This window comes from Enoplosus armatus, chromosome 20 (assembly GCF_043641665.1).
Source record: "Enoplosus armatus isolate fEnoArm2 chromosome 20, fEnoArm2.hap1, whole genome shotgun sequence".
NCBI lineage: Eukaryota > Metazoa > Chordata > Actinopteri > Centrarchiformes > Enoplosidae > Enoplosus > Enoplosus armatus.
Window position 1 is genome coordinate 14,622,853 of NC_092199.1, and position 27,475 is coordinate 14,650,327.

At 41.5% G+C, this 27,475-nt stretch overlaps 4 protein-coding genes across 5 annotated transcripts; 3 read left to right on the forward strand and 1 right to left on the reverse strand.

Annotated features, from left to right (window-relative positions):
* Nucleotides 1–3,351: 3,351 nt before the first annotated feature.
* maff (v-maf avian musculoaponeurotic fibrosarcoma oncogene homolog F) lies at nucleotides 3,352–9,166 on the reverse strand. Its single transcript, XM_070927329.1, has 3 exons — nucleotides 9,078–9,166; nucleotides 6,339–6,429; nucleotides 3,352–6,185 (listed from the first exon to the last, which is right to left on the reverse strand). Exons 1-3 carry the CDS (start codon nucleotides 9,164–9,166, stop codon nucleotides 5,742–5,744), a joined length of 624 nt encoding a protein of 207 aa, XP_070783430.1. The 3' UTR covers nucleotides 3,352–5,741.
* Nucleotides 9,167–10,612: 1,446 nt separating this feature from the next.
* On the forward strand, nucleotides 10,613–13,074 carry tomm22 (translocase of outer mitochondrial membrane 22 homolog (yeast)). The gene is made up of 4 exons (XM_070926730.1): nucleotides 10,613–10,848; nucleotides 11,305–11,423; nucleotides 11,618–11,735; nucleotides 11,884–13,074. Exons 1-4 carry the CDS (start codon nucleotides 10,759–10,761, stop codon nucleotides 11,956–11,958), a joined length of 402 nt encoding a protein of 133 aa, XP_070782831.1. The 5' UTR covers nucleotides 10,613–10,758; the 3' UTR covers nucleotides 11,959–13,074.
* Nucleotides 13,075–13,918: 844 nt separating this feature from the next.
* Nucleotides 13,919–17,422, forward strand: dmc1 (DNA meiotic recombinase 1). The gene is made up of 13 exons (XM_070926919.1): nucleotides 13,919–13,975; nucleotides 14,299–14,343; nucleotides 14,454–14,600; nucleotides 14,732–14,814; nucleotides 15,253–15,305; nucleotides 15,405–15,446; nucleotides 15,549–15,621; nucleotides 15,785–15,876; nucleotides 16,010–16,083; nucleotides 16,304–16,418; nucleotides 16,597–16,657; nucleotides 16,775–16,891; nucleotides 17,353–17,422. Exons 1-13 carry the CDS (start codon nucleotides 13,919–13,921, stop codon nucleotides 17,420–17,422), a joined length of 1,029 nt encoding a protein of 342 aa, XP_070783020.1.
* A 425-nt stretch (nucleotides 17,423–17,847) lies between these two features.
* Nucleotides 17,848–26,916, forward strand: gspt1 (G1 to S phase transition 1). 2 transcript variants are annotated; one of them, XM_070926729.1, is made up of 15 exons: nucleotides 17,848–18,168; nucleotides 18,460–18,504; nucleotides 20,476–20,586; nucleotides 20,629–20,748; nucleotides 20,834–20,867; nucleotides 21,435–21,512; nucleotides 21,822–22,002; nucleotides 22,323–22,477; nucleotides 22,730–22,870; nucleotides 23,476–23,569; nucleotides 24,746–24,826; nucleotides 25,048–25,221; nucleotides 25,682–25,771; nucleotides 25,879–26,047; nucleotides 26,190–26,916. In XM_070926729.1, exons 1-15 carry the CDS (start codon nucleotides 17,973–17,975, stop codon nucleotides 26,240–26,242), a joined length of 1,722 nt encoding a protein of 573 aa, XP_070782830.1. In that variant the 5' UTR covers nucleotides 17,848–17,972; the 3' UTR covers nucleotides 26,243–26,916. The 2 variants fall into 2 exon arrangements, with proteins under 2 accessions (XP_070782830.1, XP_070782829.1); XM_070926728.1 differs by having other exon boundaries at nucleotides 20,476–20,748.
* The last annotated feature ends 559 nt before the right edge of the window (nucleotides 26,917–27,475 follow it).

A 27,475-nucleotide genomic window follows, 5' to 3' on the forward strand; every position in this document is an offset into this window, starting at 1 on the left:
CTTCACTTTTGGAAAAGAACGTTTTTTTTGGCTTGGATAGAAGCTTAATTTCACATTTCAGCTTAGTCATGCCTCCTTTGCACAAATGTGTTTCTCAGTGGCAATGTTATTGTCCTAATGGATGTTATTTTTTTAGTTGGGTTTGCATTTTGAAGGCCCTGTTGTTTTTAGATAGTCATTGGCTGTGTTTACCAAGGTTTCCCCAGTCATGAAAATCCTTAAAAAGTTACATTTGATTTTTTTTTCCATGACTGGAAATGGAACATTTCATCAAAGTTTAAAAAAATGTTGAACTAATTTTGTGAACTTGAAACTAATATTTAGATATTAATTTGCAACAATTTAACTTATTAGTTGGTCTGCAAATACATTATTGTGCTTCAGAGAGAAGCTGTTTTCAGTATCATAGCAGTCTTGTTGTGCAGTCATAAAAATGTGGTACAAAGTTATGGTAAATACATGTGTAGATCAACTGGGGGGACCCTGCTGTATATTGGTATATTTTGATTTTAAGGGACATCCTTCACTGCAGTGGGGATGGATTTAAAGGGAAGCCATGTCCAAAACACGAGTTAGCGTCAGTTATATGGATCGATGTTGTTATTGATATTGGTGGAACAGATGAGAGCGAGGCAGAGCAGATTATAGATTATACAGTGCATCTGCTCCTGCAGTCCAGCGGAGCAGCAGGAGTGAAGGGCGGCAGCAGCAGCAGCAGCAGCAGCAGCAGCAGAGCCGGTCAGGATTACACCGGTGTAATTGGGGCGTTATTTGAATGGCTGGGATTAAAGCTCGAGCTGGTTCACTCTGGCACTAGACCCCTGCGGGCCCCAATGTGGGTTAACTCGAGTGAGAGAAGAGGAATATAGGTTAAAGCTAACTTCAGGTGCTTGTGCTCAATAGAGGAGCTCTATCATAGCAGTGAAACATTCTTCAGTAGTGGACGTACATGAATCCAAATGTTAAAGGCCGACATTTAAAGTCGAACTGAAATTTAAATCCTCTCAGATTTTCTTTTCTAAATTTCAAGTTTGACCAAATGAGTACACGCGTTTAAAAACAACACAAAGGATGTGCATATATACTGATTTCTTGACTCCCACCTCACAACCTGATGTTCCCGATTGGCTCCAAGTACTTAAAAATGATTGAAATCCGAGTCCCTGACACACTCACTGTAGTGAAGGACCTGCATCTTCAGCTTAACTTCATTTTTTGCACATTATACAGTTGCTATCCTGAGCTATGGTATATTTTTTTATATGCTAAAAAATACTGAATATTAGCACCATAAATGATATTCTGTCCACAACATTTTCATGTTATGCATTTACGATCTGTTAGACAGTCAATATCTCTCAGTTAAAAACAACATGTAATGCGTAAACTTCTTCTGTTCTTCCAGGCAGTCTTTTTTTGTCGAACTTAACTTCACCGCAGTCAGAGCTGTTTTTTTTTTTTTTTTTTTACACATAATTGAAGTTGAGTCATCTGAATGAGTCATAGTGAGTCTGCCGACGTGTTTACTGTAACTACTTTCACTGCTCTGCTGTGGCTCTGTGTGAACACCAGGGGGCCGTGTGGAGATGAACATGAACACATCCACACTCTTTTATCTACAGGCAGTTATCACACACTGTAAGCCTGCTGCACATGTAACAGAAAGGGGGGGGGGGGGGGGGGGCTTCATATTGACCAGTCTGGCACTTTGCTCTCTTCTCATCACTCTGCGTGTCTGTGTCTTTTCATCGGAAAATGGAAACAAGCCCCAGCTTCAGACAGCGGTCATGTTTTGTTTTTTTTGTTTTTTTTAATGTCTGCTTCTGGCTGACATAATATTGGTTTTAAACAGGACAGGAGCCACGTCTGTGCACAGGAGCAGCGTCCTATTTTTAGACATTACTGAGTGTTGTCTGGGTAATGGGGTTGCTACATTTTGACATGGATACAAAGTGGATTATTTTGACCATGACTGAGCTACATCCAGCTACAAATCAACCTGTATTCCTTTCTAAAAGCACTCGTCAGTTCCTGGTGTTGCAACTACAGTTTCTTGTCTATATAAATGCATTTTCATGTTGAACAACGTAGATGTTTGAATGACAGTCTCTCGTGCATCTGTTGGTGTGCTACTTTAAATTTGGACATTTCATGCTATATTTTTTTGTTGTTGAATTGCAGCTCCTGAAGGCAGTTTTTTTTACTTGCCTGATTTTACAATAATTTACTGTTTAAAGGCAGAGTAGACAGTATGTCAGTCGTACCGCACCTTGAGTGCCATAATTCACTTTCAAGCTTAAGTCGCTCTTCATCCTCTTTCTGTACGTCTTGGTTCTTTAGTGACGTGTGAGATGAGGTGTATGTGAGTATAGCAGAGGAAATGCATGGAGACTAATGTTGTAAATACAGGTTGCAGTGCTGCCTACAGCAGGAGGAGTAGTGATACGTGCTGTAAAGGTCGAGCACAGGAAGAAGAAAAATATCTAGTTTTGTATTTTTAATTCATAACTGTCTTTTTTTTTTTTTCAGTTCTTTGTACATTATAAAGCTGCTCATGATGCTACTATTTCATGTCAAATGGATAAGTATAAGAAATAATAAAAGATATTTAGTCTGGTATGTAAGGTAACCGCTGGTTTGTTTTGTTTTGCTATATATTTAAGAAAGCCACAGTAGGTAAAGGGTTTAAAGATCCCCTCCAGATATGGTGATATGATACCTCACACAAGGTCAAACATCCAGGTGAAGTGACAATAAGTAACCTCCGTGCATGTCAGTGGTATTAAATCTCAAAATGAATGACATTAATATTTCCCATAACCCCACTGCTTCCTGCCACAATAGCGATGTCTGATGGCCTTTCACCCCACTGTAGAAACACTGCTTTAAAACCATCAATGTCAGCCTCTGTATGCTGAAGACATGAACGTAACGTTGTAGTAAACACACTACGTTGCACAAAAACAACCAGACCACAGCCAAAATACCTCGGACAGATTTAGCAGAGTTGAAGTAAACGTCAGCAGTGTGTGCCGGTGTGTCTGAGTCACCTTTTTTTTTTTTTTTTGCCATCGTGTGCGAGTTATATCTGACAATGCATTTGTTTCGAAATGACTTCCAGTCTTACTACTTTTCATCTTTGGTCAAAAACTATGTCTACACTTTAACCTCTGGTTTAATCTTCTGATCCGGAGAGATGACTTGTGCAACACATCCTGTGGATCCACTTCCTCTCCGTACCACGTGTTCCAATCCAGCCCACAACCACACACACACCATGTTATGTACAATATGTACAACATTTATTATAATTAATATATAAAATAGACAATGTACTTAAATTTTCACAATAGAAAAAATACAAGTAATAAATACAAAAACCATTTTTTGTTTTGCAAGTATTACAAAACATCCAGCACAGTTTGACAGATGTGAGACGTTAAAATGTTGAGAATAAATGCTTTGCCACACTGATATTCATATAGCTAAATATATGCCTCATATCTTTAGGAGTTATTTGTCAACACGGTCTAATGCGTTACAATGCCTGCTTATAAATGATATTGCTAGCACTATTCAGTGGCCTAGACTCCATGAAGTCCAGGCCTGTTAGAGCACGTCTTGTCTGTAACAGGCCCGTGACTGATGGAGGTTTTCAAGTGAATGAAGCACCACCTCTTTCCGCCTTCTTTCCCAGCCCCGCCTTGCCAACTTTCTTTCACCATCATTCAACAACCCCTCGAACCTTCTTGTCTCCTCCTCATCTCCTTCTCTCTTCCCACGTGTCCCGTTTTCCTCTAACACCCCCGTGGATCTGCCCACCCGGCCAATTCAGAAGTGGCCTTCAAATTTTCACACAAATAACATTACAAATCATCATAGAAAAATAATATCCCTCCGATAATCCACTATGACAAGCCAGTACAAACATGGCAAAAACACACACACAAAAATCATCATACAGCAATATGGCCATTGGCTTTGAGCATATTTCTACATAGCTAATAATTAACATTTTGTAAAGTAATCATCGTCGCCACACAACACAATAATTAGACATGAGAATATCCCCGGACTAGTCATAAGTAAGTACTTCTGAAAACATATAGAACATCACAGCACTCGTTAGCTTGTCTTTTCATAATATCTACCTTTAAATACAAATAAAATATAGAATATATCTCTGATAAATGTCACTCAACATTTTCGTCTCTCAACGGCACATACAAACATTACAAATAAGAACACAGAACGGGAATGTATGCAGAGGATTTGCATCGACTTGAGCGTAATTCCTACCAGATGCAACTCCGCTTTTACATGTTTTTAGCAAAATGACCAACATCTGTTGTTGGGAGTCTACCAGATATGAAAGAAAAAGGAAGCCACAGCAGACTGTAGCAAAGTTACTGCACGGTAGGGATTGTGAAATGAGCGACGAGGGATCACAGCTCAGAAAACGGGAGAATCCAGAGAAATCCTAAACAAAAGAAATGTGCGGTCGTGAAAAGTCGAGAAGGAGCGATTACAGTCTTGTTTTGAACCTTTTCCCCCTCTTAGGTTTGCATTCTTGGAGCTCCAACATACACTGAAGGCACTGCATTAATGTGAGAAATGTGTACACAAGCAGTAGAAAACTACTTCCCCCCTCACAGGGATGGGTAGAACAGATAGGGAGGGAGCGGTGACAGGTGAAGTTTCTCACTGAATGGACAGTTTGAAGCAATTTGTGGTTTGTGAATGCGTTTCTCAACCTTTTTTCTGGACTGTGTGACCATTTTTGCTCCCAAAATCCTCATGAGCCAAGCAGTTGGAGAGCTGTCAAGTGAATCTGAGTATGGCATACTGTATGTTTTCAAGAGCGTGAAGATTTGATTATAGAAATGATCCTTTTGAAACTACTCAAGAAAAAACTATTTAAGCCTTAGAAATCCCATGACCCTGCCGGCACATCAGGTGACACCGAGGTTGAGAAACTCTTCATTAATGACTAACAAAAGTGACTCACACTTTGGGACACTTGCACGGTAGCAGAGACACATGGGCCCGGGCCGGTATAGTAATTTCAGACTACAGCTGTGCCAGGAATGCGGACGTCGTGGAGCTGGAGGAAGCTGTGCATACGTCCGCTCCACCTTGGCATTCTGCTGTTGGTCAGGTGCCATAAGCCGAAGCAGCGTCAGAGCTGGATGCGTTGAGCGGTGAAGATGTACAGTAACTCTGGGTCGGTCCGGCTTCTGTCAGAGTCCAGTTAGTCTGCGCCCCGTGTGGACCGGGGGAGTGGGCATGTGTATCCGTGACGCCTCGTTCACATTGAACCGGCTGCATCGTTCTAAACTTTGAGAGCTTCTGAACAAAATGCTCTTTACTAAATTTCAGTCGACTGAAAGCTGCAGTGTCGTAAAACGGCATTTGGTGGAGGACACCTCCACCGGTCCTAGATGATGTTTAAACCGCTCCTGGCCTTTACTTTGGAAAAGTAAGCATAGCCGTTGTCTGACTGGTGACGGTGCACACCACTCCGTCAACGCCCTGAATGACTCCTGGATATATGACCCAGCAGAATTTGGAAATGTGAACGAGGCGTAACGCAAACAAGTGTTTAGTATTTTCCTACTAATATCGTCTTCCTGTTCTCGGCATGTGTGTATAGTATATGTATGCCTGCAGGTGTGTGTGTGTGTGTGTGTTTGCATTGCAGGTTGTGTGTCCCTCCCCCAGTCTGGTTCCAGCAGCTCCTTCTAGGACGGCTCCTGTTCTCTCTGTGGCTGAGGCTGTGGTGGACTCTTCACAATAGTGATGACTGAGGCGGTGTTGAGTCGCGGGGCTGTAGCCAGCAGGTGGCCTCCTCCGGCCTCCAGGCCCCTGGCAAACCTCTGGAGGGCGGCCAGACGTGCGCCGAGCCCCTCCAGCTCTTTCCTCATGCCGGCATTCTCCGCCCCGAGCCTCTCCACCTCCCTCTGGAGCTCCGTTTTCTGCTGCTCCAGGGCTTCGCGTTGGGACACCCGTTTGACCCGGCAGCTGGCGGCGTAGCCCCGGTTTTTTAAGGTGCGCCTGCGCTGCTTCAGCTTTTGGATCTCCTCACGGGACAGGCCGCGCAGGTGGAGGTTCAGCTCTCGTACTGAGAGGGACATGAGCTCACTGTCCGAGAGGACAGGCACGTTCTCGCCACATTCCTGCTTCACCTGAAGAGGAAGAGGAAGGAGGAGAGAGAGGAAGAATGTAGAAGGAGGATAAGAAAAAATACCACAAATCATGTTAAAAATAACTGATCAGGAGCTCTTGTAAAAATACATAGGAGATAATAAAACTGAGTTTTATTTCTGGCTGTGTTTTACCTTCAGGGCTTTGCTGTTTCTTTCTGTCGTCATGATCCGACTGTCTTCAGTTTTTTCCCACCAAACACCAGTCAACACAGATACAGACACTCTGCAAGAACAGAAACAGGACACACACACACACACACACACACAAAAAAAGGTATGTTATCACATGTGACTCAGGACATCATGCTGTTTTGGCCCAATGTCTGGCCTGACATTTACCAACCGCTCACAAGACAGCCAGTCATGCACGATAAAGAAAAGGAGAACCCACAGATATTTCATGCTTCTCCAAATGCGCTCTCTCATTAAACTCTGCGGTTTGATATGAAAGGAAGAGGAGGTTTTGAAAGCAACACGCCTTTCCCCGTTAGCTGGAATAGCGGGGGAGGAAGTTATCATGTGTGTGCCCTTCGGTTGCTCAAAGCAGGTGTCCTAACCAATTCCCTCAACACTTCCTCTTGTCAACACAACACCAACGGCTCAAAACTTCCATTGTGAAAAAGTCTAAAAGGACAGGCAACTATTTTTATGGGACATATTTAAGTGAAAAGGAACACAACTACATCACAATAACATTCAAAACTGCTCATCATTTTTGCCTTGAAACCTAAAATGAAAACGTATTAAATCATTTTTCCAACATTGCTCTTTTCTGACATTATATTCAAAATAAGAGACTAAAAAAACACCAACACTGGGCAGCCTTAAGTTGCAGCTTCCAGTAACAAGCTCTAACAACAGCAGTAAGAGTGTTTGTTTAGGTTTGAACCGCCTTTACACTACTGTATTTGGACATTTTCTCCCATTCTTCTTGCTGAACAGTTCACACACCGACTGCGCGGGGACTTCCTACACTCCTCTTAAGGTCAGCTCACAAATGCTGTTGCTGAACATTTCAGTTACTTCTTGGTTGATTTGGCTGCGCGCGTCAGATCACTGTCATGTTGATAAAATGACTCTGCACTTCAGCTTGAGGCCATTTTAACTATATTCATTTCGCCTCCATCCTGACCAGGCATACACAGGATAGAAACGGCCACATATTATGTCGATGAGAAGCCACACTGCGTTGACTGTAGAGCAAAGATATCTGACATTAACATTTAATTGAGACCGACAAGTACTACCTTGACATCATCAAACCACAGGGTGCTTTCCCCACATGGCTTTGGGAGAGTGAATGTGTTCACCGTCATATTTATTGCAACATTGGACTTTCTTATTAGAGTGAAAGGGCTTTCTTTGAGTGTAGAAAAGAGCCTGAAAACATGTTAACAAGAAAGGCTACATGATGAAAAAATAAAAAGGCAGTCCTGTGGTTCCTTTGAGGTTGCTGTTGACCTTTAGGCAGCCTCACTGGTGAGCTCACTCCTTGCACTTTCATTTTTCTTTGAGAAACAGACTGATCCAGCCAAGATCATGCCGCAGCCGAATTTCACCCCTTCTTGATTACAGTCTTCGCTGGGTGTATTTATGATCTTTGACGCCATATTTGTCCCTTCCCTCTATCATCATCTATTAACAACAAAGTCTTTAGGATATGGTCATGACCTTTGTTTTAAAGGCACTGTGTGACAGAACCTTTGAGTTTAACTGACTTAATGTGAGTTATTTAAGACCATTTCAAGTTAAGGTAAATTGGTTTTCTGCTTGCTTTCGAATGTGATAAACTGACTTTGATTACATTTAAGACCCCCCAATTATAAAAAAAAAAAAGGTCATTACACTTCTATAAATGAGGTATTTAGGCATAGAAACATGACTAACCGTAAAACGGGCTTTAACTGCACATGTAGGCCTACATCATGTACACTATGTGTTGATACACATAAGCTAAATAAAACACCTGTTATAATGGTCTAAAAGATTCCTGACAATAAACTGCATTTCCCGAAAGGCGTGGGAAGTGGAGGTTGCAGCAACAGCGGTTGTCCAACCAGCCGGTTGGAGGAGACCGCCACCGTTTCGTAAAGTCAGGGTGATTCAGCAATAAACCGTTTGCTCAGCTCCACCAAGACTGCCAGTTAGTCCAAACGCAGGAAAACCAGCTGTGACCACGTCTTTCTGTGTTTGTCCAAACGGCACAGGATATCCACGTTCGTACTTTCCTATAAATATCACTTTAGAGGACATAGTACTTCTTAGGTAACGCTACCACAGTGGAACGCAACAAGTGAACGCAGCACTGCCAAACGCAAGCTAGTAAATAGGGTTTAAACACCATAATGTCTATCCTGTGAAATATTAAATGACTAAATAACAAATAGCTAACACAGACCACCTCTGAAAACGGTATTTGTTTATCTAGCTACATCCAGAATCCACCCTTATCCTTATAGGGAGAGGAGCTGGCCAGCTTGGGGTAAAAGCGCTGCTGCTATAGTAAACAGCCATCACGAGTGCCCTCGACATCCATTTTAGTAAGACTTTAAATAATCCATTTAAATTCTTTTAAAGCATACAGTTAAACAAGGAAGTGAAACCCCCCTCTGGCTGTCAAATGTTACGAGTATAGAGGCATAAATATGAAGAACAGGGCCAAATTATCCGCATCATCTTAAACATGCTAGTAATGTTAACTGTTAGCACCTAGCATCAACGGTTTCTGACGAGCTAAAGGAGATTAAAGCAAACAGCTGCCTTGTCCTTGGTTGGCTGGTCAGGATACCAGCCCTCTAACGTTCGGCTGTTAGCAACGAATTCCAGCTAAATATTTTAACGTTTAATATTTTGTAAAAAATGATCATTTACCTGCTGGGTCGAAGCGACTCTGGCGACAAAATGTCAGTCCGCCTTTTCCCGGAATTACTCCGCTGCTCTCTGAGGTTGGATTCCTTCATTCATAAAAAACACAAGCGACAATGACGTCAGGTCTAAAGAATGAAGGCGGAGCCAACCCCGCCCCCGCGGCGTACTCTGGGAGGATGTAAACAAGGAATCCCTGCATCCCAGAACTTTTCCATGACCAGCCCCCCTTCGCTATTCCCAGCAACAACAGCTTATCTGAAAGAAGAAAAACACACAGGCAGAGGCTTTAGAGTCGCCCTTTTCTGACACTGTTTAGCAATAGGAACCATAAGATGGTGAAGTTTAACATCTAGCAGAATCCAACAATAATAACAAACACTGAAGCTAAAACTCTCACACCCCACACACACTCTCATAGTTTACAGTATATGCTGAAAAGTAAATTTAGGGCAGAGTCTTTTTGACTGCTGCACCATAGACACTGATGTAGATGTTGTCAATTGTGTGTCTGTTTTTAAAATCACAGAAAACAATAAGGGCTGGTAACTATTTTATTCTATGTAGCTACAGGTTAATTATACAGTATGATATTCAAGATTCCTGGAACCTTATGTAGCTGGCAATATTAGAAAGATAAATGAAAATCCATAGGGTAAAAAGCATGTTTCACCTACTTCAGTATATGCTAAACTGAGTTATATCTATAAATGGCCAAAATGTATTTTCATTGTTTCAATGTTGAACATTGGGCTTAGGAGCAAAGGTTCCACTTTGAAATATACTACACATATTTTGAGTGAATGCCATTCATTGGTTTGTCCTAGGTGGATGGAAGGCTGCCTTTGAACTGACCACACATAGATCCTCACACAAGGGAAAATATTTCTATATTGCTATATTTCCTGGCTGTTACCCATCTCCTTTGAGTGGCAAAACAGTGGTAAATTTTGTCATGTCAAGCCCAAAATAGAACATATTACAATATAGCCAAAGGTACCTGCTTTGCTATGTTGTTGTTACTGTTCTAACAATCTACTAGTGTTCCAATGCTTTTTAAATGTACTAACCAATATTTTGATGTTACAACTATGTATTAGTGCTCTAACAATGTTAATTTAATGTTCTAACAATATACCAGTGTTTACCAATTGTATTACCAATGGTTAATTGGAGATATAACGACATAGATTGGCATGCTGTCGTGATTCCTTTGTGCTCTTCATAAGTCACAGTTCTGAAAAGATGCAGTTGTATCTGCAATTTAAATGAGCTATTCAAATATCTGGTCAGACAAATGAGAGATGTATCTTTTAATGACAACTAGGGAGGCCCTGGGCTCAATATTAGGCTAAACGAACATACATTACATTTGTATTTTTGTTAATAACGTTCACATTTTTGACACCACAGGATGCTATTAGACAGCCTCCACGGCAGGGGGCGCAGTTTATTTTTAGGCTAAGTACAAAATGACCCCTGCCCTGCTGCCGTCATCCGTCCCCGACGAGCCTCACGTTTTGTTAACTGTGACCTCAGACTGTCGTTGAACCGATGCACGCCTCCTAGCATTAGCTTTAAAGAAAGCTGGTTGGAAATCATCAGAAATACACTAAACTGACAGCGACTTGTTCGCCGCGCACACAGCTCACACAACCCAACAGAGACGAGCGGGTTAGCAGGAGACATGGCCGGAATCGAAGAGCTTTCCCCAGCTGCGGGCCCGGTGTCCACCCGCCCCCCCGAGGACGAGATTGACGACGATGAAGATGAAGATGTAAGTGGCTAGTCATTCTGGGGTACTTCAGAAATGCGGACATGAGCAAAACATTAACACAGAGTTGCACTGTCTTGTTTCAAGTTTGTCCTGTTCTTGGATAAACACGGCTGGCTAAAATGGCTGGATGGCTAGCTAACTAGTTAGCTAGCTACTTAAGCAGTCTGTTCTGGCTTGGACAAAACCTTTGTTGCAAGAATAAAACAACGGTTAAGTAGTAAAATTATTTATTGTATCTAACTAGCAGTTAATTTCACTATCATGTTATTATCTCACTGTTAACACCAGCTTAACCAACCTGTGTGGCAAATTTGAGGATTGACAAACTAACCAAATTGACAAATAAATTTGGATTTATTTTCTCTGCACGTTTTTATTCATGAGATACGATGCTTACCTACTCAGTCTTTTTGCCCTTAAGTTCCATGTCTGATATTTTGTATTTGTCTCCTCAAGCTGGATGAGACACTGATGGAGAGGTTGTGGGGCCTGACTGAGATGTTTCCTGACACAGTTCGCTCCGCTGCTGAGGTGTCTGCACAATGCTCTGTCTCACTGGCCAAGAAGTTTTACAGGTATATCTCGGTATTTTCATCTTATTGTTGCATTAATTTATACAGTCAATTTATGCTTCATTGGTCTTGTCTTTGTTTTCTTGAGCTAGATTCCCATCTTAAATGGTTACACAGTGTAATCCACTGGAAGCTAATCTTACTGCACTGGCACATCTAAAACAGCAGAAGCTAATCAGGTTGTTAACTTGTTTCAGTTTTTCCCGCTCGGCGCTCTGGGTGGGCACTACGTCCTTCATGATCCTGGTGCTGCCTGTTGTGTTTGAGACAGAAAGACTACAGCTGGAGCAGCAGCAGCTACAACAGCAGAGACAGGTGAGTGTTCATGTGCATTAAGCAACAGCTGAGAGAGCAGATATTTGGGAGGCATTTCAGATGAACAACTTATGCAAATTATGACAATGTGCTGTACATGACCAGTTTATCGTTGAACAACCTGAATGATTGACTGTTTCCCTTCTAGATCCTGTTGGGGCCCAACACTGGAATGTCTGGTGGGATGCCGGGCATGATGCCTCCTGCACCTGGCAAGATGTGAGAGGCAGGACGGGCCAACATGAACCTGAGATCTGCTGCTAGCAATACAGCGGGGTTGGTCACAAGGAGAGACAGAGAGTCTGTGGAGAAGGGCAAAGAACTGCAGTTAAAAACAAAAAAAGAAGAAGCAAAAGCCGTATGTCAACGGCGCAACATTAGGCTCACTCCGACGTGTGGAGGATGGAGGATGCGGTGCGTTTCTAACACTTCTCTCTCACTGTCTCTCCTTACTCAAATCATGCAGAGACTTATTTCCAGGAGCACCGCTTCTATTTTCTTTTTTTAAATAAATACTTATATCAACGTAGACAATGTGTTCTATAGCAGGTACAGGTGGATACATTGAAAGAAAATACATCTGAAGGTTATCAATTCATTGTCTTGGTGTTTGCAGTCTGAAGAACGTTGTTATACTTACTTTACATTGGCGGTTTTGTCCGTCATCATGGGCTGGCTGGTTCCACTTCTACGTGGAGAATTATGTTAATAGAATATCTGACAGACGGGTCCGATGCATTGTGGAGCATACTGTAGAGTATATTAATTGATAAGAATGTGGTCTACAGAATGGCCTCTTGAAGTAAATGACACTCTTTTCTGTGTGGTGCGTTTCTGTCTGTACATTTGTCACATGTCTCATTTCTCATGTGTGCAATGCCTCTCACTAGCCACAGTTATTAGTTTTATTATATTATTCTGGTTTTAAACAATGGATTGTATAATGCAGCAACACCAGATTCCATGCTGTTAAATGATTCAAAGATTGTCGTGTCCGCTTCCATTGATAGTATGTGAATTGCAAAATAATTTTGCCATTGTCATTTAAGACAGGAAATGTGTAAGAAGTTTTTGGACAAATGTGGTTGTGGTGGTTGATAAAGTCTCAATATTACCCTGACATGTCCAGTCTTAAGAGAATGTTATTTTCTGTTGTTGTCCATGTGATGATTTACAGTCTCTTACTTCTGTTCAGTAAGCAATCCCAGGTCTCTGTTTTGTGTTCAGTATGAGTGCAGAAATTAAAACACCAAATCAAATGGAAAGCCAGGTGTTTGCTTTCAGCGTGTTGGTTGTGTATTTGATCAGGTACACAGTTATAAAACTGCAGATAAAGCATTAAATAAGGATTTATAAATGAAAGACCAGACTAAATGATTATATTATTAAAGACATGAACAAGTAGGCAATGACATTTTTAAATATTTCACATGTTCACTCAATTTTTATAATCGTTATAAATTACATATTTAATAATTTTACTTACAAGATACTACAAATCAATATAAACCATATCCATAATGCAGCACATGCACTTTCAAACAATACTACCAAAAAGTCCAGCAAACAAAGAACATCTATGCACACATTCTTTTTAATGCCAGTGTCCAATGCTGCATTCACAGCTCTTTCTTTTAGCTCCTACTCCTGATGGGTGTAATGGGAATATGTTCCCTTTGGCTCAGAGCAGTTATTAATGAGCATTTTTGAAATTTCGTCATGGTCATTTCCGCCGCACTTGAAACCATGAATTAGTGTTGGGTCAGTCATGTTTATGTTATGTTCACTCAACTGATAAACCTATAATTTCCGACTGCATTTGAATGGAACAAAAATCACGAATTCCCGCCAGTTGCTGCGCGCGAGCCGCTCCAGGAACCAAAGAACACTTTTAACTTAAACTTGTATTTTTTATGTCAGTACCTGAAGATTGTTGTCGCTTTCTAGTTGACGTAACTGAACAAGCAAACGGTCTAGTTTTGATAGTTTTACTGACAATATTATATGTGTCGTGAGCAGTTGAAGGACTACAGTATAGCTAGCTAAGTTAGCAATTTAGCTTACTTACAAGGGTTAACGTTAGCTAACTTCGCTGACTTTGGCTAAAGATACTCCTCCGTTGACAGTAACTGAACCGGCGAAATCCATTTTATCTTCAACGTTGGACCCATATCACATTGAAAATGAAAGCTGCAGAGGATCAGGTTGTTGAGGATGATTCTGCCTTCCAGGATGGTGAGGTGAGAATTTCAATTAAATATTGCTAATTTACAATGGCTTTCCATGACAAGAAAATCCCCCACAGCTGCAAACCATTTAAATACGTTGCCATCAGTGTTGATTATGATCCCATGTAAAAACTGTTCAAATTACAGAACTGATATCAATTTTTACATACAATATTTTAATATAACAGTTTTGTATGTACAATGTATAAACAGTGTTACATAATAATAATAACAATGTATTAGTAAGTTATGCTACGGGTGTTTTTTTTTCTTCAATAAAAGTTTACTCCTCAGCAACTACCTCATGAAGATTTTCTGTCCTCTGAACTAAACAGGAGTCCTTCTTTCAAGACATTGACCTCCTACAGAAACATGGGATCGTGAGTAAACAGGCTGAACCACATTCAGAGTTTCCCATCAGATCAAAAGTCAGTTGTCAATGTGAGCATCTTTCTGCCCCCCCAACACACACACACACCTGTGACCACAGAATATGGCAGACATCAAAAAGTTGAAGTCAGTGGGTATCTGCACCGTGAAAGGGATCCAGATGACTACACGCAAGGCTTTGTGCAACATCAAGGGCCTGTCAGAGGCAAAAGTGGACAAAATCAAGGAGGCTGCTGGGAAAATGCTGGTAAAATGTTTTTATCTACTGTGAATTTCATAACCTTCTTCAACCTGTACTACTGTATTCTTAAGCTCTACGTGAGAAAAGATGAATTATATAACGTTGTTGTGTATTAGATCATTTTCTTTACATTATAGAATGTTGGTTTCCAGACCGCCTTCGAGTACAGCGCGAAGAGGAAGCAGGTGTTCCACATCACAACTGGGAGCCAAGAGTTTGAGTTAAGATTTACTCTGAATGTTGATAACATTGATGTAGACTGTATGATTGACATTACTATATATTTAATATTATGATCTAACTTATGTTACTAACATAATCATCATGATCTTAAAGGCTACATTACAGTTAAGTGATATGATTTATTAGACTTTTCTAGCAAAGCGAAATGAATAATAAACACCTCCATTTACTAGGTTATTTAATCAACATCACTAATAATTGTTTTGTTAGGGCAACAATGGTCATAACCAAAATATTGTCACATCATCGATATCAAGGAACAAATTATGCAACTTTACTAGATACACTGGATACTTTGGACATTCAGTTTTACTGTAAAATCTGTAAAACATGGATATTAATCAGCTGATACTGTGGTTAGGTGGATGAAAATCATTAATCTGTCTACAGCAACATATATCTTTTATCTCTGCAGTAAACTTTTGGGTGGAGGTATAGAGAGCATGGCTATCACAGAGGCCTTTGGAGGTGAGGAGATGTCTTAAATACACTGTATGGTTAAATGGTTTAAATATCAGTCAGTTTGTAGCACTGGCTCAAAACCTCCAACGTTATTTCATCCCACAGAGTTCCGCACAGGGAAAACCCAGCTGTCTCACACACTCTGTGGTGAGTGAGGAGCCTTTTGAAAATGGCTTCTCCAAATGGATTGATAACTCTGCACATGTCACATAAAGTGAATAAAGCAGATTCTGTATGGTTTTTGTCCAGTCACTGCTCAGCTGCCAGGCGAGGATGGCTACTCAGGCGGGAAAATCATCTTCATTGACACAGAGAACACCTTGTATCCTCACAATTATGGGAACAACCACACAATGTTTGAAGTGGAGTTTGGTTGGTGTTTTTTGAAAAAATGTGACTATACAATGACTGTTCATGTGTGTATCTGTGTGTTTAATTCTTGTGATTCGGTTTCACATCCTTGACTCGTATCTGTCTGGTTCCAGTCGTCCAGACAGACTGAGAGACATAGCTGACAGGTTTAATGTGGACCACAATGCTGTGCTGGACAATGTGCTTTACGCCCGGGCCTATACCAGTATGAACGTACATTCATTAATTTAAACCAGAAAGCTTTGGCGCATTTGCGGTGTTCAAAGGCAGAGCAGTTTGTATTGAAACACTTATCTCCTGGCAAGGTGTATTAAACCTTTGTCTTGCTCACTTCTCAGGTGAACACCAGATGGAGCTGTTGGACTTTGTAGCAGCCAAATTCCACGAGGAAGGAGGAGTGTTCAAGCTGTTGGTGAGTAAAATAATTAGTTCTAAAAACATGTTTTCACATATCCAGAATTTCTTTGGGCACTCATTCAGCTATTGGAGGGCGAGGAAGTGCACTTTCTTGTTTTTTTTCCCCGAGGAAATGTAAGTGTTGAACAACAGGCACACATTTTAAAAGGATTGGATTCCTTCCTTGCGTTCTCAGCCTCTCAGCCTCCTTCTTTTCTGCTGCTCTCTGTCGTCAGATCATCGACTCCATCATGGCTCTGTTCAGAGTAGACTTTTCTGGTCGAGGCGAGCTGGCTGAGCGGCAGCAGAAACTGGCCCAGATGCTCTCCAGGCTGCAGAAGATCTCTGAAGGTCTGAACCAGGACTGTGCATTTATGTAAAAGCCACTAACATCAGCCATCTATCTTATCTGTCATATATAGATAAGATATAAGATATATCTGCAGAAATCGATATTGCTATTTCTTGACTAATTCAGCGTTTGTATCACTCGGATGGTTAAATTGGCTTTCATTTATGTTTTTCTTAGAGTACAACGTAGCAGTGTTTGTCACCAACCAAATGACAGCTGATCCTGGAGCAGGGATGACGTAAGAGACGGCAGATCTGAAGTTTTGTGCTTGAAATTCAGTTTTGTTGCTTACATATGATTGCAACATTGTTTGAAGCTTTGATTAGATGTTTTTTTTTTCTTTTTTATGTTTTAGGTTTCAAGCTGATCCCAAGAAGCCAATTGGTGGGCATATCCTGGCCCACGCCTCCACCACACGGATCAGCTTGAGGAAGGGGCGTGGGGAGATGAGAATCGCCAAAATATTTGACAGGTAGTTGACAGTTTTTATTTCTAATGTCGATAATGCAGGATTTTCAATTTAGTGAATCATAATACACACGTTGTAGTCTAAAATAATGACACAAAGCAATTAGTGAGTTTTCTGCCATAAAGATTTCTTAAATACTTGAGAATGTCATCTGCAAATGACAGTTGAAGTTTTACTTCCTGTTACCATCTGGTCAGATGAGATTAACAAACTGACATGTTATTTTCCCAAATAGATGTTGTGACATCACAACAAGGTCTTCTGGCCATCATGTTATTTTTATTTCCTAACGTCACCAAGCTCAAGGCCTGAAAGCACCTTGACTGTAGTTTAACTTTGCTTTTTGTGTGTCCTAAAGTAATGTTCCACCCGAAATGTGTCTTATGATTTGAATATTAAACACTCATCCATCTTCAAGAATAACTTATCAAGACGTCACATCAACTCTCCTTGATTTCCTCTAGTCCCGATATGCCTGAGAATGAGGCCACTTTTGCCATCTCTGCTGGAGGCGTTACTGATGCCAAAGAGTGAAAGATAAAAGGATGAGAGAGACACATGTTTGCACAGTTCCCTGTTTGTGTCAAGTTATTTAAGGTACTTTGAATGAATTTATTTATTGAGTTTTATAAATGTATATAACCTCTTAAAGTTACACTTGATGTGTTTATTCTATTTATACGCTTTGTGGTATTTTCCCTGTGTTTTAGAGATGTTAAAATAAACAACAACAGAAACAGACAACAGTTTGTTATCTGCTCTTTATAGTTTGTCCTGATGACAGTGAGATTGCTCAAATGACCTACAGAGATACAGAGAAATGTAAAGTTAGTGGTAACGTGATGGTAAGTCCGGTGCTGGCCTCTAGCGGGGTTTGCAGGACGTGCAGCGGCTCTTCACCACTTCTCGTCGGATACGGGATCCATATGGTGGCCAAAGCAAGGCTTAACGAAGCAATGGGAACTTCACCAAACGTGCTGCTAAGAGTCTAAAACACACCAGCAACTAAGCGTTTTAGCGGAACCATAAAAATCATCCACCTTCCGTGGTAGTGGAAAGCTTGTCAACTCTGGAAAAAGGAGCGATGGACCCGAGAGACACAGCCCCGGATTCGTGGGAGCTGGAGGAGGATGCCGAGGCCCCGGCTGCAGCGGCGGGGCTCCCGACCGCCTTCGCCGCCCTCAACGTCAACGCCAAACCGTTTGTCCCCAACGTTAATGCCCCGGTCTTTGTGCCGAGCTTCCTTCAACCCAGCGCCGTGGAAATGCCGGCTTCAGACGGTAGGTGATTGCCAGCTGGCTTGAAGTTAGCTTAACTTGCTAGCTTGCTTGCTAATCCAGCTAAGTTAGCTTTCCTGCCTGCAACTCGCTGTGCTCAGTCCAGCCAGTGCCACAGTTATCGCATTTCCCACTAACTAATCAACAAGTCGACTCGAGTGTTAGTCATGTGTTGTAATAGCGCAATGGCTTATTTATAACGCAGCAACAGTCACAGCAAAACGTCCAACGTGACCATCCTTGTCTAATAAATATTTATGAAAGTTTGACAGGCTCTGTTTTCTCTCCTCCAAGGTGCCCCTGATCCGGTTGCCAGCATGGAGGTGGCAGAAACAGCCGGTATGCATTCACAGTGTGCTCCAGGCACTGCATGTTCAGGTTATTAAGTTACAATCTGGCTGTCAGGTAGGCTCTTGCCATAGGACAGGTGTGGTTATAGGCTCAGGTGTGCACATTCACCTGCAGCCAGATTTGAAATCTCAGATCAAACCTCATGCAGACTAGGATAGCTTGGATGCTCGCTTGTGCGTCCCTGCTTGTAGGTTCACTTACTGAGCCATATTTGGATTGCTGGCCCTGGTAGACCCATGTGCACGGGCCTACGTATAATATGATGCAACTTCACTTGTCCATGTCAGAAATAGACATCCCGTTGGCACACACTGATATGTGTGAGGCTCTGCATGTCCAAGGTCTTGGTCTGCTGTGTGTCAGAGGAGTTTGGATGTATTTGGTTACTCCAGTGCTGACTAGTTTTAATTTTCCCGACTCAGGTTCATTCACATTTTTGGCCTGACCCGGGATGCTGTGCCTCTGCTCAAGTTACAGAGAACAGGTGGTGTTTTTGTTCTTTAATAGAGCGGCTGAGCACTGCAGCTGTAGCAGAGTGACTGACATAAGGAGACAAAACAAAATGATTACATGTGAGATCCGGGGACTGGAGAAACCTTTTCCTTTTCACGTTTCCTACCGACATATTCATGGAGATCCGTGTTCTAACACTTGCCTCTTCAAATTGCTCTGAACATGCCTGAAAGACAAATTATAACTACAGCATAATGAGACTGTCCACAAAGTCAAGGCACGAATGGCTTTCTGAGCTGCCAGCGGCAATATCTCACAGGCTGATTAGAAACGACGAGGGTTGAGAAGAAAATAGGCATTGTACATGACTGCTGGGCTGCATAATTCATAGTTACGGAAATGGGAAGCTTATTCGTGTGTTGCCATGGGAAGGTGCTTCCTCTGCAGGGCTCAGCAGATTTCAGTATACTCTTGTTACAGTTTCTTTTTTGTTTGTTTTGACTTGTACTTGTTTGCTCGGCAGAACATTGCATTGATTGTGTTTGTAACAAGTGAAACGGACTAATGAACCGCAGGCCACACACAGCGAAGCCCTGCAACTGTTTAGATTATCTGTGAAGGCAAATCAATTTTACGAGCATGTGCTATACCCAAGGTCTTTATATAACACGCATTACACATGTAGAGTCAAGGCACAGCTCCAATAGTAGTTGGTGCTCATGGAAATCAATTACCATTTTTGCCGCAGTTAAGATTTTAAAAATAAATAAGATTAGGAGATTACAAAAGACAAACAATCCTAGAAGTATTCATGCTAGGACACAGAAAGTTGACCCTTAAGGTTGGAAAAAAAAAGAGGGATTGGGAAGCTGTTGTGACAGCCAAATCTTTAGTTTCACTCTGACGGATTGGATATTGAAGTTACAGTTTATTTCATTTAAACTGTAAAATTTGTGTCAAACATTAGTTTTCCTGATAAACTTTGGTAGAGGCAGTTTTACAGCGGGTTCACTGGAATCAAGATAATATTACGATAGAAAGAAAGAAATAATACAGAATAATTACCAATAATAACACAGAAAAGAAACACAATGTCTGAAACGGAGCATGTGAATGATAATGGTGTAGGACATATACGTGAATAAGATGGCTCAGTGCGGGTCTGCCTTTGAAGTTGGAATTGTTTCAGTATGTGTCCAAAGTGTGCAAATGTGGTAAAAAGAATATAAGTTTGGTACGAATATAAAACTGGCAGAAATGTCACAGCTTGAAGGAAGTCCAGGATTCAGAATCAGTCAGTATCCACACGTGGTCAGTCTGCAGATTTTCATTCCAGCCAAAAGGTTCTTTATATCATTAAATAGTTCCTCCTCCCTCCAAGTTGAGGGTCGTCTGTAGCTTCCAGACATCACAGAGGAACAACAGGTGTACAGGTGCAGTAAACGGGTGTCGTATAGGTGCAGTAAGCGGGTGTTGTACAGGTGCAGTAAACGGGTGTCGTTCCAGCTCCAGTGGAAAATGGAGGCACAGAGGCAGACATGACCACAGAGGAAGAGACGTGGGAGCAGAAGGAGGAGCCAGGGGGAGGTGGAGGAGGCGGAGGACAGGAGGACCTGGGTTCCGGAGGAGCCTGTGAGGAGGGCGGCGCCGCGAATAAAGAGGACGAGGAGATGATGATGGAGGAGGAAGAGGAGGAGATGCCCATGCCCAAAGTGGCCCCGCCACCTCCTGATGCCCCCAAGAAAGAACATGTGAACGTGGTCTTCATCGGTCACGTGGGTGCGTCTAAATTGTCTGTATATTCATTTTTCTAAGGAAGATTATAGAAAGTTGAATAATGTTTACACCTGTCTTTGTCTGTCAGATGCTGGTAAATCAACTATTGGAGGACAGATCATGTGAGTAATCCATTTTTCATGTTCTGTGTTGGCTGATCACAGTGCTGCAGGGCTGCACAGTAAATAAAAATATGAGTGCATTATGAAGTACTTACAAGCCCTGCGACACACTCAAATTGAATATTTACTATTTATTTATAGATGGTTATTTATAGATGAGTTTTATTTTGTTTCTGTCTAGTTTGAATGAAGTGTGTTTTACGATGAGCTGCGAGGTAAAATTTGTGTTTTTGTCTATGGAGTCTGGTGGCTTTGAGGACAGTGATATAGCCGTTTCAGGTTATGGGAGAGGTGTGGCCGACGCCCTTTTGTTTTGCTCTGAGATTCTGGTGCTGCATCTAGTGGTTCTGAATACTGTATATATCGTATACTTGAAACGTACTGTATTGTCCTCTAATTTATCTTGTTCAAATCCAGAAAATTAAAAACAAAAAAACTTGCACAGCAACATTTTTCAGTTTAAGCGTCAGTTTAAATTTTGCTCCCATAATGCTACAGATAAGATAAGTATTCCTTCACTTGCATGGTCGCCTGTTTTGTCAACTGCCTTTGTGTTCTCCCTGTCAGGTACCTAACTGGAATGGTGGAGAAGCGAACCCTGGAAAAATATGAAAGAGAAGCGAAAGAAAAGAACAGGGAGACATGGTGAGAAAGGCTTGTGTTGTGTAGAAACAGCATGCCTTTTAATTTATTTTTCCCTCCTCATGTTTAGTATAAATATATGTGAATAAATTGCAGTGAGCTGCTTAAAATATTTTTAATGAAAGCCCTCAGAAGGGCTAAATTTGACCTTCTGTATTTTGTTATTTTGCATGTTTTTTTTCACCCTGCAGCTAACAATAACCAGAGCAAGTATTGCAACGGTTTTGATTACAGCGGGATTTTTTGCCACACATGTCATTTTAAGTACAGTTTTGTAAAACATAAAGTGATAAATGAACACGGTTGTTGCAGGTACCTGTCGTGGGCTCTGGACACAAACCAGGAGGAGAGAGACAAGGGGAAGACTGTCGAGGTCGGGAGAGCTTACTTTGAGACAGAGAAGAAGCATTTCACTATTTTGGATGCCCCCGGACACAAGAGCTTTGTCCCCAACATGATTGGTGGAGCGTCACAAGCCGACCTGGCAGTCCTGGTGAGATGGACACGGACATCCAGTCAGCCCTAACGCTAACTAGCTCTCAGACACACAGATTCAATCCTGTACTGACACAGAGATTCTTGTGGGTCGCTTTTGATATACATTGTGCACATTTATGTAATGATCCCACTGGTGAGACGTTTCACCACTGGAAAAAAGTAGATACAAACATCCGTGAAAATTTTTCCCCATGTCCAGCTTTAATATATATCTTGTACATAAGTTCACATTTATTTCAAGAAGACAACGTCTTTTCTAAATGTTTGTCACTAAACGGTGGAATTACTTCCACCTCCGTCATTGGTTTGTATCAGGTGATTTCAGCGAGGAAGGGGGAGTTTGAGACCGGCTTTGAGAAGGGAGGACAGACGCGGGAACACGCCATGCTGGCTAAAACAGCTGGAGTCAAGCATCTCATTGTCCTGATCAACAAGATGGATGACCCCACTGTCAACTGGAGCCTAGAAAGGTGAACAGGGACCGGGTGATCGTAGATATGACGTGTTTATGTCATATGTTAGTGTTAAGATTGTCAGTTACAAAGATAGGGCAGATTGGCGGCAGAATGTAATCAGTGAATTATTGGCCTTCTGTTTAATTATATGTTCACAACAAATGTCCTCTTATGGCTCCCACGTGACTTCTCCTTCAGTGAAAACCCCTGATGTTATACATTTTATATTTTAGCAAATAATCCCATGTTTTCTTAACTTTCCTGCAGGTATGAAGAGTGTAAGGAGAAGCTGGTGCCGTTTCTAAAGAAGGTGGGCTTCAATCCCAAGAAGGACATCCACTTTATGCCTTGTTCCGGACTCACAGGTGCCAACCTCAAGGACCCAGTACCTGAATGCCCCTGGTACACGTAAGTCGGCTACTGTAGTGTTTATTTAGATTTCAGCAGACATGTTTTAACTCAGGACATGATGAGACACTGAACAAAAAAGCCAGTATGAAATGTTGACTACATGGTTAGGACCACTCTTTCTTTAGCAGCTCTATACAATAGAAACATGTTGCGTAGTGCTTATTCTTTATGGTGATTGTTAAATGAGATCACAGGCCTTCTGGTCCGACCTAGCCATTTGCTCCAAGTAAAGAAAGACTGTCACAATTTATATATAAATATTCATAAACATTTTAGTGATGATTTTTACCATCTGTAGGGCATGGTGACATCCTCATTGTGCACATGGTTTCATAAATAAGATCTTAATAAAAAAAAACACATTTAAAATGCAGCTGTTTCTGCTGCTCCAAACTTTATACTCCACTGTGGTTTGATACGTAATGTAATAAAAAGGAGAATTCCCTTGAAATGAGTCAAAGGCTGTCACAAATCACCCATGGCAGGCCATGGTACGACACAGGAGCTGCACTCTTGTAGACATTTCTGACAACAGAAATATGTGTGGAAGTGGAATTTTTAGCACTATTGTGACAGTCTTTTCCTTTTTTGTTCTTTTCCAGGGGTTTGCCATTTATTGCCCATCTGGACAGTTTGCCAAACTTCACCAGATCCAGCGATGGACCAGTCAGACTACCCATCGTCGACAAGTACAAGGTGAGCAGCTGGAGGCCAGTGAGTCTCTTCCTTAAGAGAGAAAAACAAATCGGTGGCAGCTTGTCTTCTTCACTGCTCTGTCCTCGGCGGAGGAGTGGGCGTGAAATTTCTTTTGGTTTTTGTTCACTTGGCCAAAATCTTTTTTTTGCTCCCTCTCCAGTTTGTCATTCTCCTTCCTCTCTGGTGATTTTCCAAGAGCACACCAACATGCTTACACACAAACACACTGCAGCCTCTGCATAGTCATTCCTCTTTGAGATAATTCAGCTTCTTGGCACTCGCCTCAGTTTCGATGTTGGAAGCAGTTCAACACACACTGTAAGTGTTGGTGGAATTGAGTTATTTTGGAGCTCTCTCAGTCGTGCCTACATTAATCATCGGCTCTTTCCTTCTTTCACATGTCGTCTTTTCTCTTTATCCTCTTGTCTTTAAGTTGTTTAAACTCTGTGATTGCATAAAAGCCTTATGTAGTGGTTACATGATTAAATAATCGCAACTGGTGTTCTCCTGATGTAAGAGGATTATGAACAGTTAAATGGGTGCTGCGTACTAATGGCCCCGCCAAGACTTCCATACAACAAGCTTTCCGCAGATCCACACAGCTGTGGATAAAACACTCACCATGATCATTCATCCGTTTTTTACATGCTAGCTAGACGAGAAGATCGATACCACTCTCATATCTGTCAGTTGAATATGAAGCTACCTCCAGCAACAGGTTAGCTTAGCTTAGCACAAAGACCGGAAACAGGGCGAAACAGCTAGGCGTGTTCATTTGTGGGCTTTAGAGGTGCTGGTAGGCAGTAAGAGCCGGGCTAGTTGTTTCCCCCTGTTTCCAGTCTTTATGCTAAGCTAAGCTAACTGGCTGCTGGTCGTAGCTTCATATTTAACATACAGACATGAGAGTGGTGTCAATCCTCTCATCTGCCTCTCAAAAAGAAGTGGATAAGCACATCTCCCAAAATTATGAACTATAATGATGAACTTCAATTCATTTGAAAAAAATCTAAATCACCAAAACTGGAGATACCTGGTTTTCATTGGACAATAACAATATATTGTTATTTTTTATTTCTTGTTTAGCCAATTAATCACTTAGTCTACGTAATGACTAATATGCATCAACAGTTACTGATGGTTAACACTGAATTGCTCTGGTCCTTCTCTAAATTGCAGGACATGGGCACCGTTATCCTTGGGAAGCTGGAGTCTGGATCCATCAGTAAAGCCCAGCAGCTGGTCATGATGCCAAACCGGGTGAGATCTCTCTCTGTATGACTTTGCTCCTTCTCACAAGGGACTCATAAACCTTCTACTAGAAATAACTTCCAGGCCTCATTCTTAAATGTGCCGCAGCCTGTAACCAGAAGGATTTAGTTTCAGTTCTAACACCAGCCATATATCCTGTTTCAGAACAGCAACAATGTGTTTAAAGCATTTATTTAAAATATTTACAAATAGCCGTGTGTGTGTTGTAGCACACAGTGGAGGTGTTGAGCCTGCTGAGCGACGATGTGGAGACGGACGATGCCTGTCCAGGGGAGAATCTGAAGTTGAGGCTGAAGGGCATCGAGGAGGAAGAAATCCTCCCTGGTTTTATCCTCTGTAGCCCTGACAACCTCTGCCACTCCGGACGCACCTTTGACGCGCAGGTAAATGAGAAGAGATGGCCAAAGTCACTGCATCTGACTTTCATTAGTCATTAGTTTTGGGGGAGAGTGTGAATCAAAGTCTTCAGGTTGAAGGTGCAGGCAACTACAGGCTGTTCCATGAGCAGGTAAACTCTCCACCACACGCTGCTGTATTTAATCTACTGATATCCCAGTAGAAAAGATTTATTGTTTGGTGTTAGAGCAAGTGGAAGCCAGATGTCCCAACAGTTGAGAATGAGGCATTCAAATATGTCAGCTCATGCTGACTGATTTGACCAGTTAAAAACACATTTTAAACCCATTTGGCACTCAGCAGCTTTAAATATATAAAGAGATAGGGAGAGTATGAATAATTAACTAATATTTAAATTAATGTATCCTGCTCTGTGCCAGCACAATATATGAATATATGTATGTATTATGAATATGTCAAATCAACTGAACTTCACATTTATTTCAGATCGTCATCATTGAGCACAAATCAATCATTTGCCCTGGTTACAATGCGGTCCTTCACATCCACACCTGCATTGAAGAAGTGCAAATCACAGTACGTTACCGCTCTACTTCCCAAGCTGCTTGTCTTTTTTATTATTTATTCGATTTTCTCCCAGCCTTGCTGCACTGTGGTTCAACTCTTTCAATCCATAACTACAGGCCTTAATCTGTCTGGTGGACAAGAAGACGGGGGAGAAAAGCAAAACGCGACCACGCTTCGTTAAGCAGGACCAGGTGTGTATCGCCAGGCTCCGAGCAGCAGGAGTCATCTGCTTAGAGACCTTCAAAGACTTCCCTCAGATGGGACGATTCACACTGCGAGACGAAGGTACAGTAAGGACACTGCGGGTGACTGACTATGTTCATTAAGTATTCTTTTAAGAACAGCTAATATAAGTTGCACCACTTGGACACAGATGTTACAGCAGACATAATAAATAATAAATCATCTTCGTACACTCCTCCACCAGGCAAGACTATCGCCATCGGCAAAGTGCTGAAGCTGGTGCCAGAAAAGGACTAAATGCAACAGTGGCAGCATGCATGGAGTTCTTCCACTCGTTAACCAGAGGAGAAACGCTGCTAGAGCCGACCCAAACAGCTACTCTCTCTTTATACACAACTATGCTGAAGAGGAGAACAACGACAACAAGGAGTGAAGACGGAGAATAAAAATCGTGTAAAATGAAGAAAACGAGACTGAATCAGTTTTTATGATGAACAAGAGAGACCAAGTCCAGTGTGTCAGCTTTCTCATATTGAGAGCTCAGCTATGCCACTAATGTAGCTACATGTCCCCCTTCTGTACTCCCACGGCTAACCGCACTGTCGGCTGGCCACGCCATTTGTTTTTAGAATGGAGACGGATGCAGTGTTACTGAGATTGGGGAAGGAAAAAACAAAAACTACAGAATGATTTCCTATCCTGCAGAAGGCCAGAGTTAGCCTGTAATTATAATTTGCAAAGTACATCTCCCTTTTTAAGAGTGGGATTTAGAATCCAATGGACATTTTATTTGGTTTTAAGGATTGCTGTACCAAAATTTTTAGTTTGGTCTCTCTCCACATGAGATGGTTTGATTGGATTGAGCTCACATACTACTCTGATGAACCATGGATACACACACTCACACAAACAGACACACACAGCTGTTACATAATCTAAACTGAAAATAAATGATCAAGCTGCAACTGCAAGGTGTGTTTGTTTTCCTTTTTAATGAGTAAAAGTATTCCCATTTGGGATGAAGAAGTACTCTGTAGCAATACTACAGTGTAAAAATACTCAAGTGAAAGGTAAAACTAAGTACCAACAGTATAAGTACTCATTATGCAGAATGGCCCATCCAAGTAATGTACATCATGTCACTGGATTATAATTATTGATGCATTAAAGTGTAACCATCACTGATGTTGCAGCGGGTAAAGGTGGGACTCATTTCAACTACTTTACATACTGTTGGGTGGCTTAATCCATAATACATCATAATCAATCAATCCTAATTTATTAGTTGACTATATTTTGTATTAAGAATCTGAATTTGCAAAGTAACTAGTAACTAATCTGGTTTAATAACTGAAGTGCAGGAAAAAGAATATTTCCCTCTGAAATGTAGTGTAGTAGAAGTATACAGAATCAGAAATACTTCATTGATCCCTGGAGGGAAATTATGCAGGAAAAAATGGAAAATACTCAAGTAAAGTACAAGTACCTCAAAACTGTACTTCACTGTACTTGACATTTCGCATTGAAAAT

Bases quoted from the DNA above. Each gene is read 5' to 3' on its own strand.
- maff (XM_070927329.1), bottom strand. From the start codon at position 9,166: ATGAAGGAATCCAACCTCAGAGAGCAGCGGAGTAATTCCGGGAAAAGG. The intron at 6,430-9,077 runs GTAAATGATCAT...CTGTTCTTGCAG, and splicing joins GAGTCGCTTCGACCCAGCAG to AGTGTCTGTATCTGTGTTGA. The intron at 6,186-6,338 runs GTAAAACACAGC...CTTCCTCTTCAG, and splicing joins GAAACAGCAAAGCCCTGAAG to GTGAAGCAGGAATGTGGCGA.
- tomm22 (XM_070926730.1), top strand. From the start codon at position 10,759: ATGGCCGGAATCGAAGAGCTTTCCCCAGCTGCGGGCCCGGTGTCCACC. The intron at 11,424-11,617 runs GTATATCTCGGT...AACTTGTTTCAG, and splicing joins CTGGCCAAGAAGTTTTACAG to TTTTTCCCGCTCGGCGCTCT. The intron at 11,736-11,883 runs GTGAGTGTTCAT...TTTCCCTTCTAG, and splicing joins AGCTACAACAGCAGAGACAG to ATCCTGTTGGGGCCCAACAC.
- dmc1 (XM_070926919.1), top strand. From the start codon at position 13,919: ATGAAAGCTGCAGAGGATCAGGTTGTTGAGGATGATTCTGCCTTCCAG. The intron at 14,815-15,252 runs GTTAAGATTTAC...TTATCTCTGCAG, and splicing joins ACTGGGAGCCAAGAGTTTGA to TAAACTTTTGGGTGGAGGTA. The intron at 15,306-15,404 runs GTGAGGAGATGT...TTCATCCCACAG, and splicing joins TATCACAGAGGCCTTTGGAG to AGTTCCGCACAGGGAAAACC.
- gspt1 (XM_070926728.1), top strand. From the start codon at position 17,973: ATGGACCCGAGAGACACAGCCCCGGATTCGTGGGAGCTGGAGGAGGAT. The intron at 18,505-20,475 runs GTATGCATTCAC...GTGTCGTTCCAG, and splicing joins GGAGGTGGCAGAAACAGCCG to CTCCAGTGGAAAATGGAGGC. The intron at 22,871-23,475 runs GTAAGTCGGCTA...GTTCTTTTCCAG, and splicing joins CCTGAATGCCCCTGGTACAC to GGGTTTGCCATTTATTGCCC.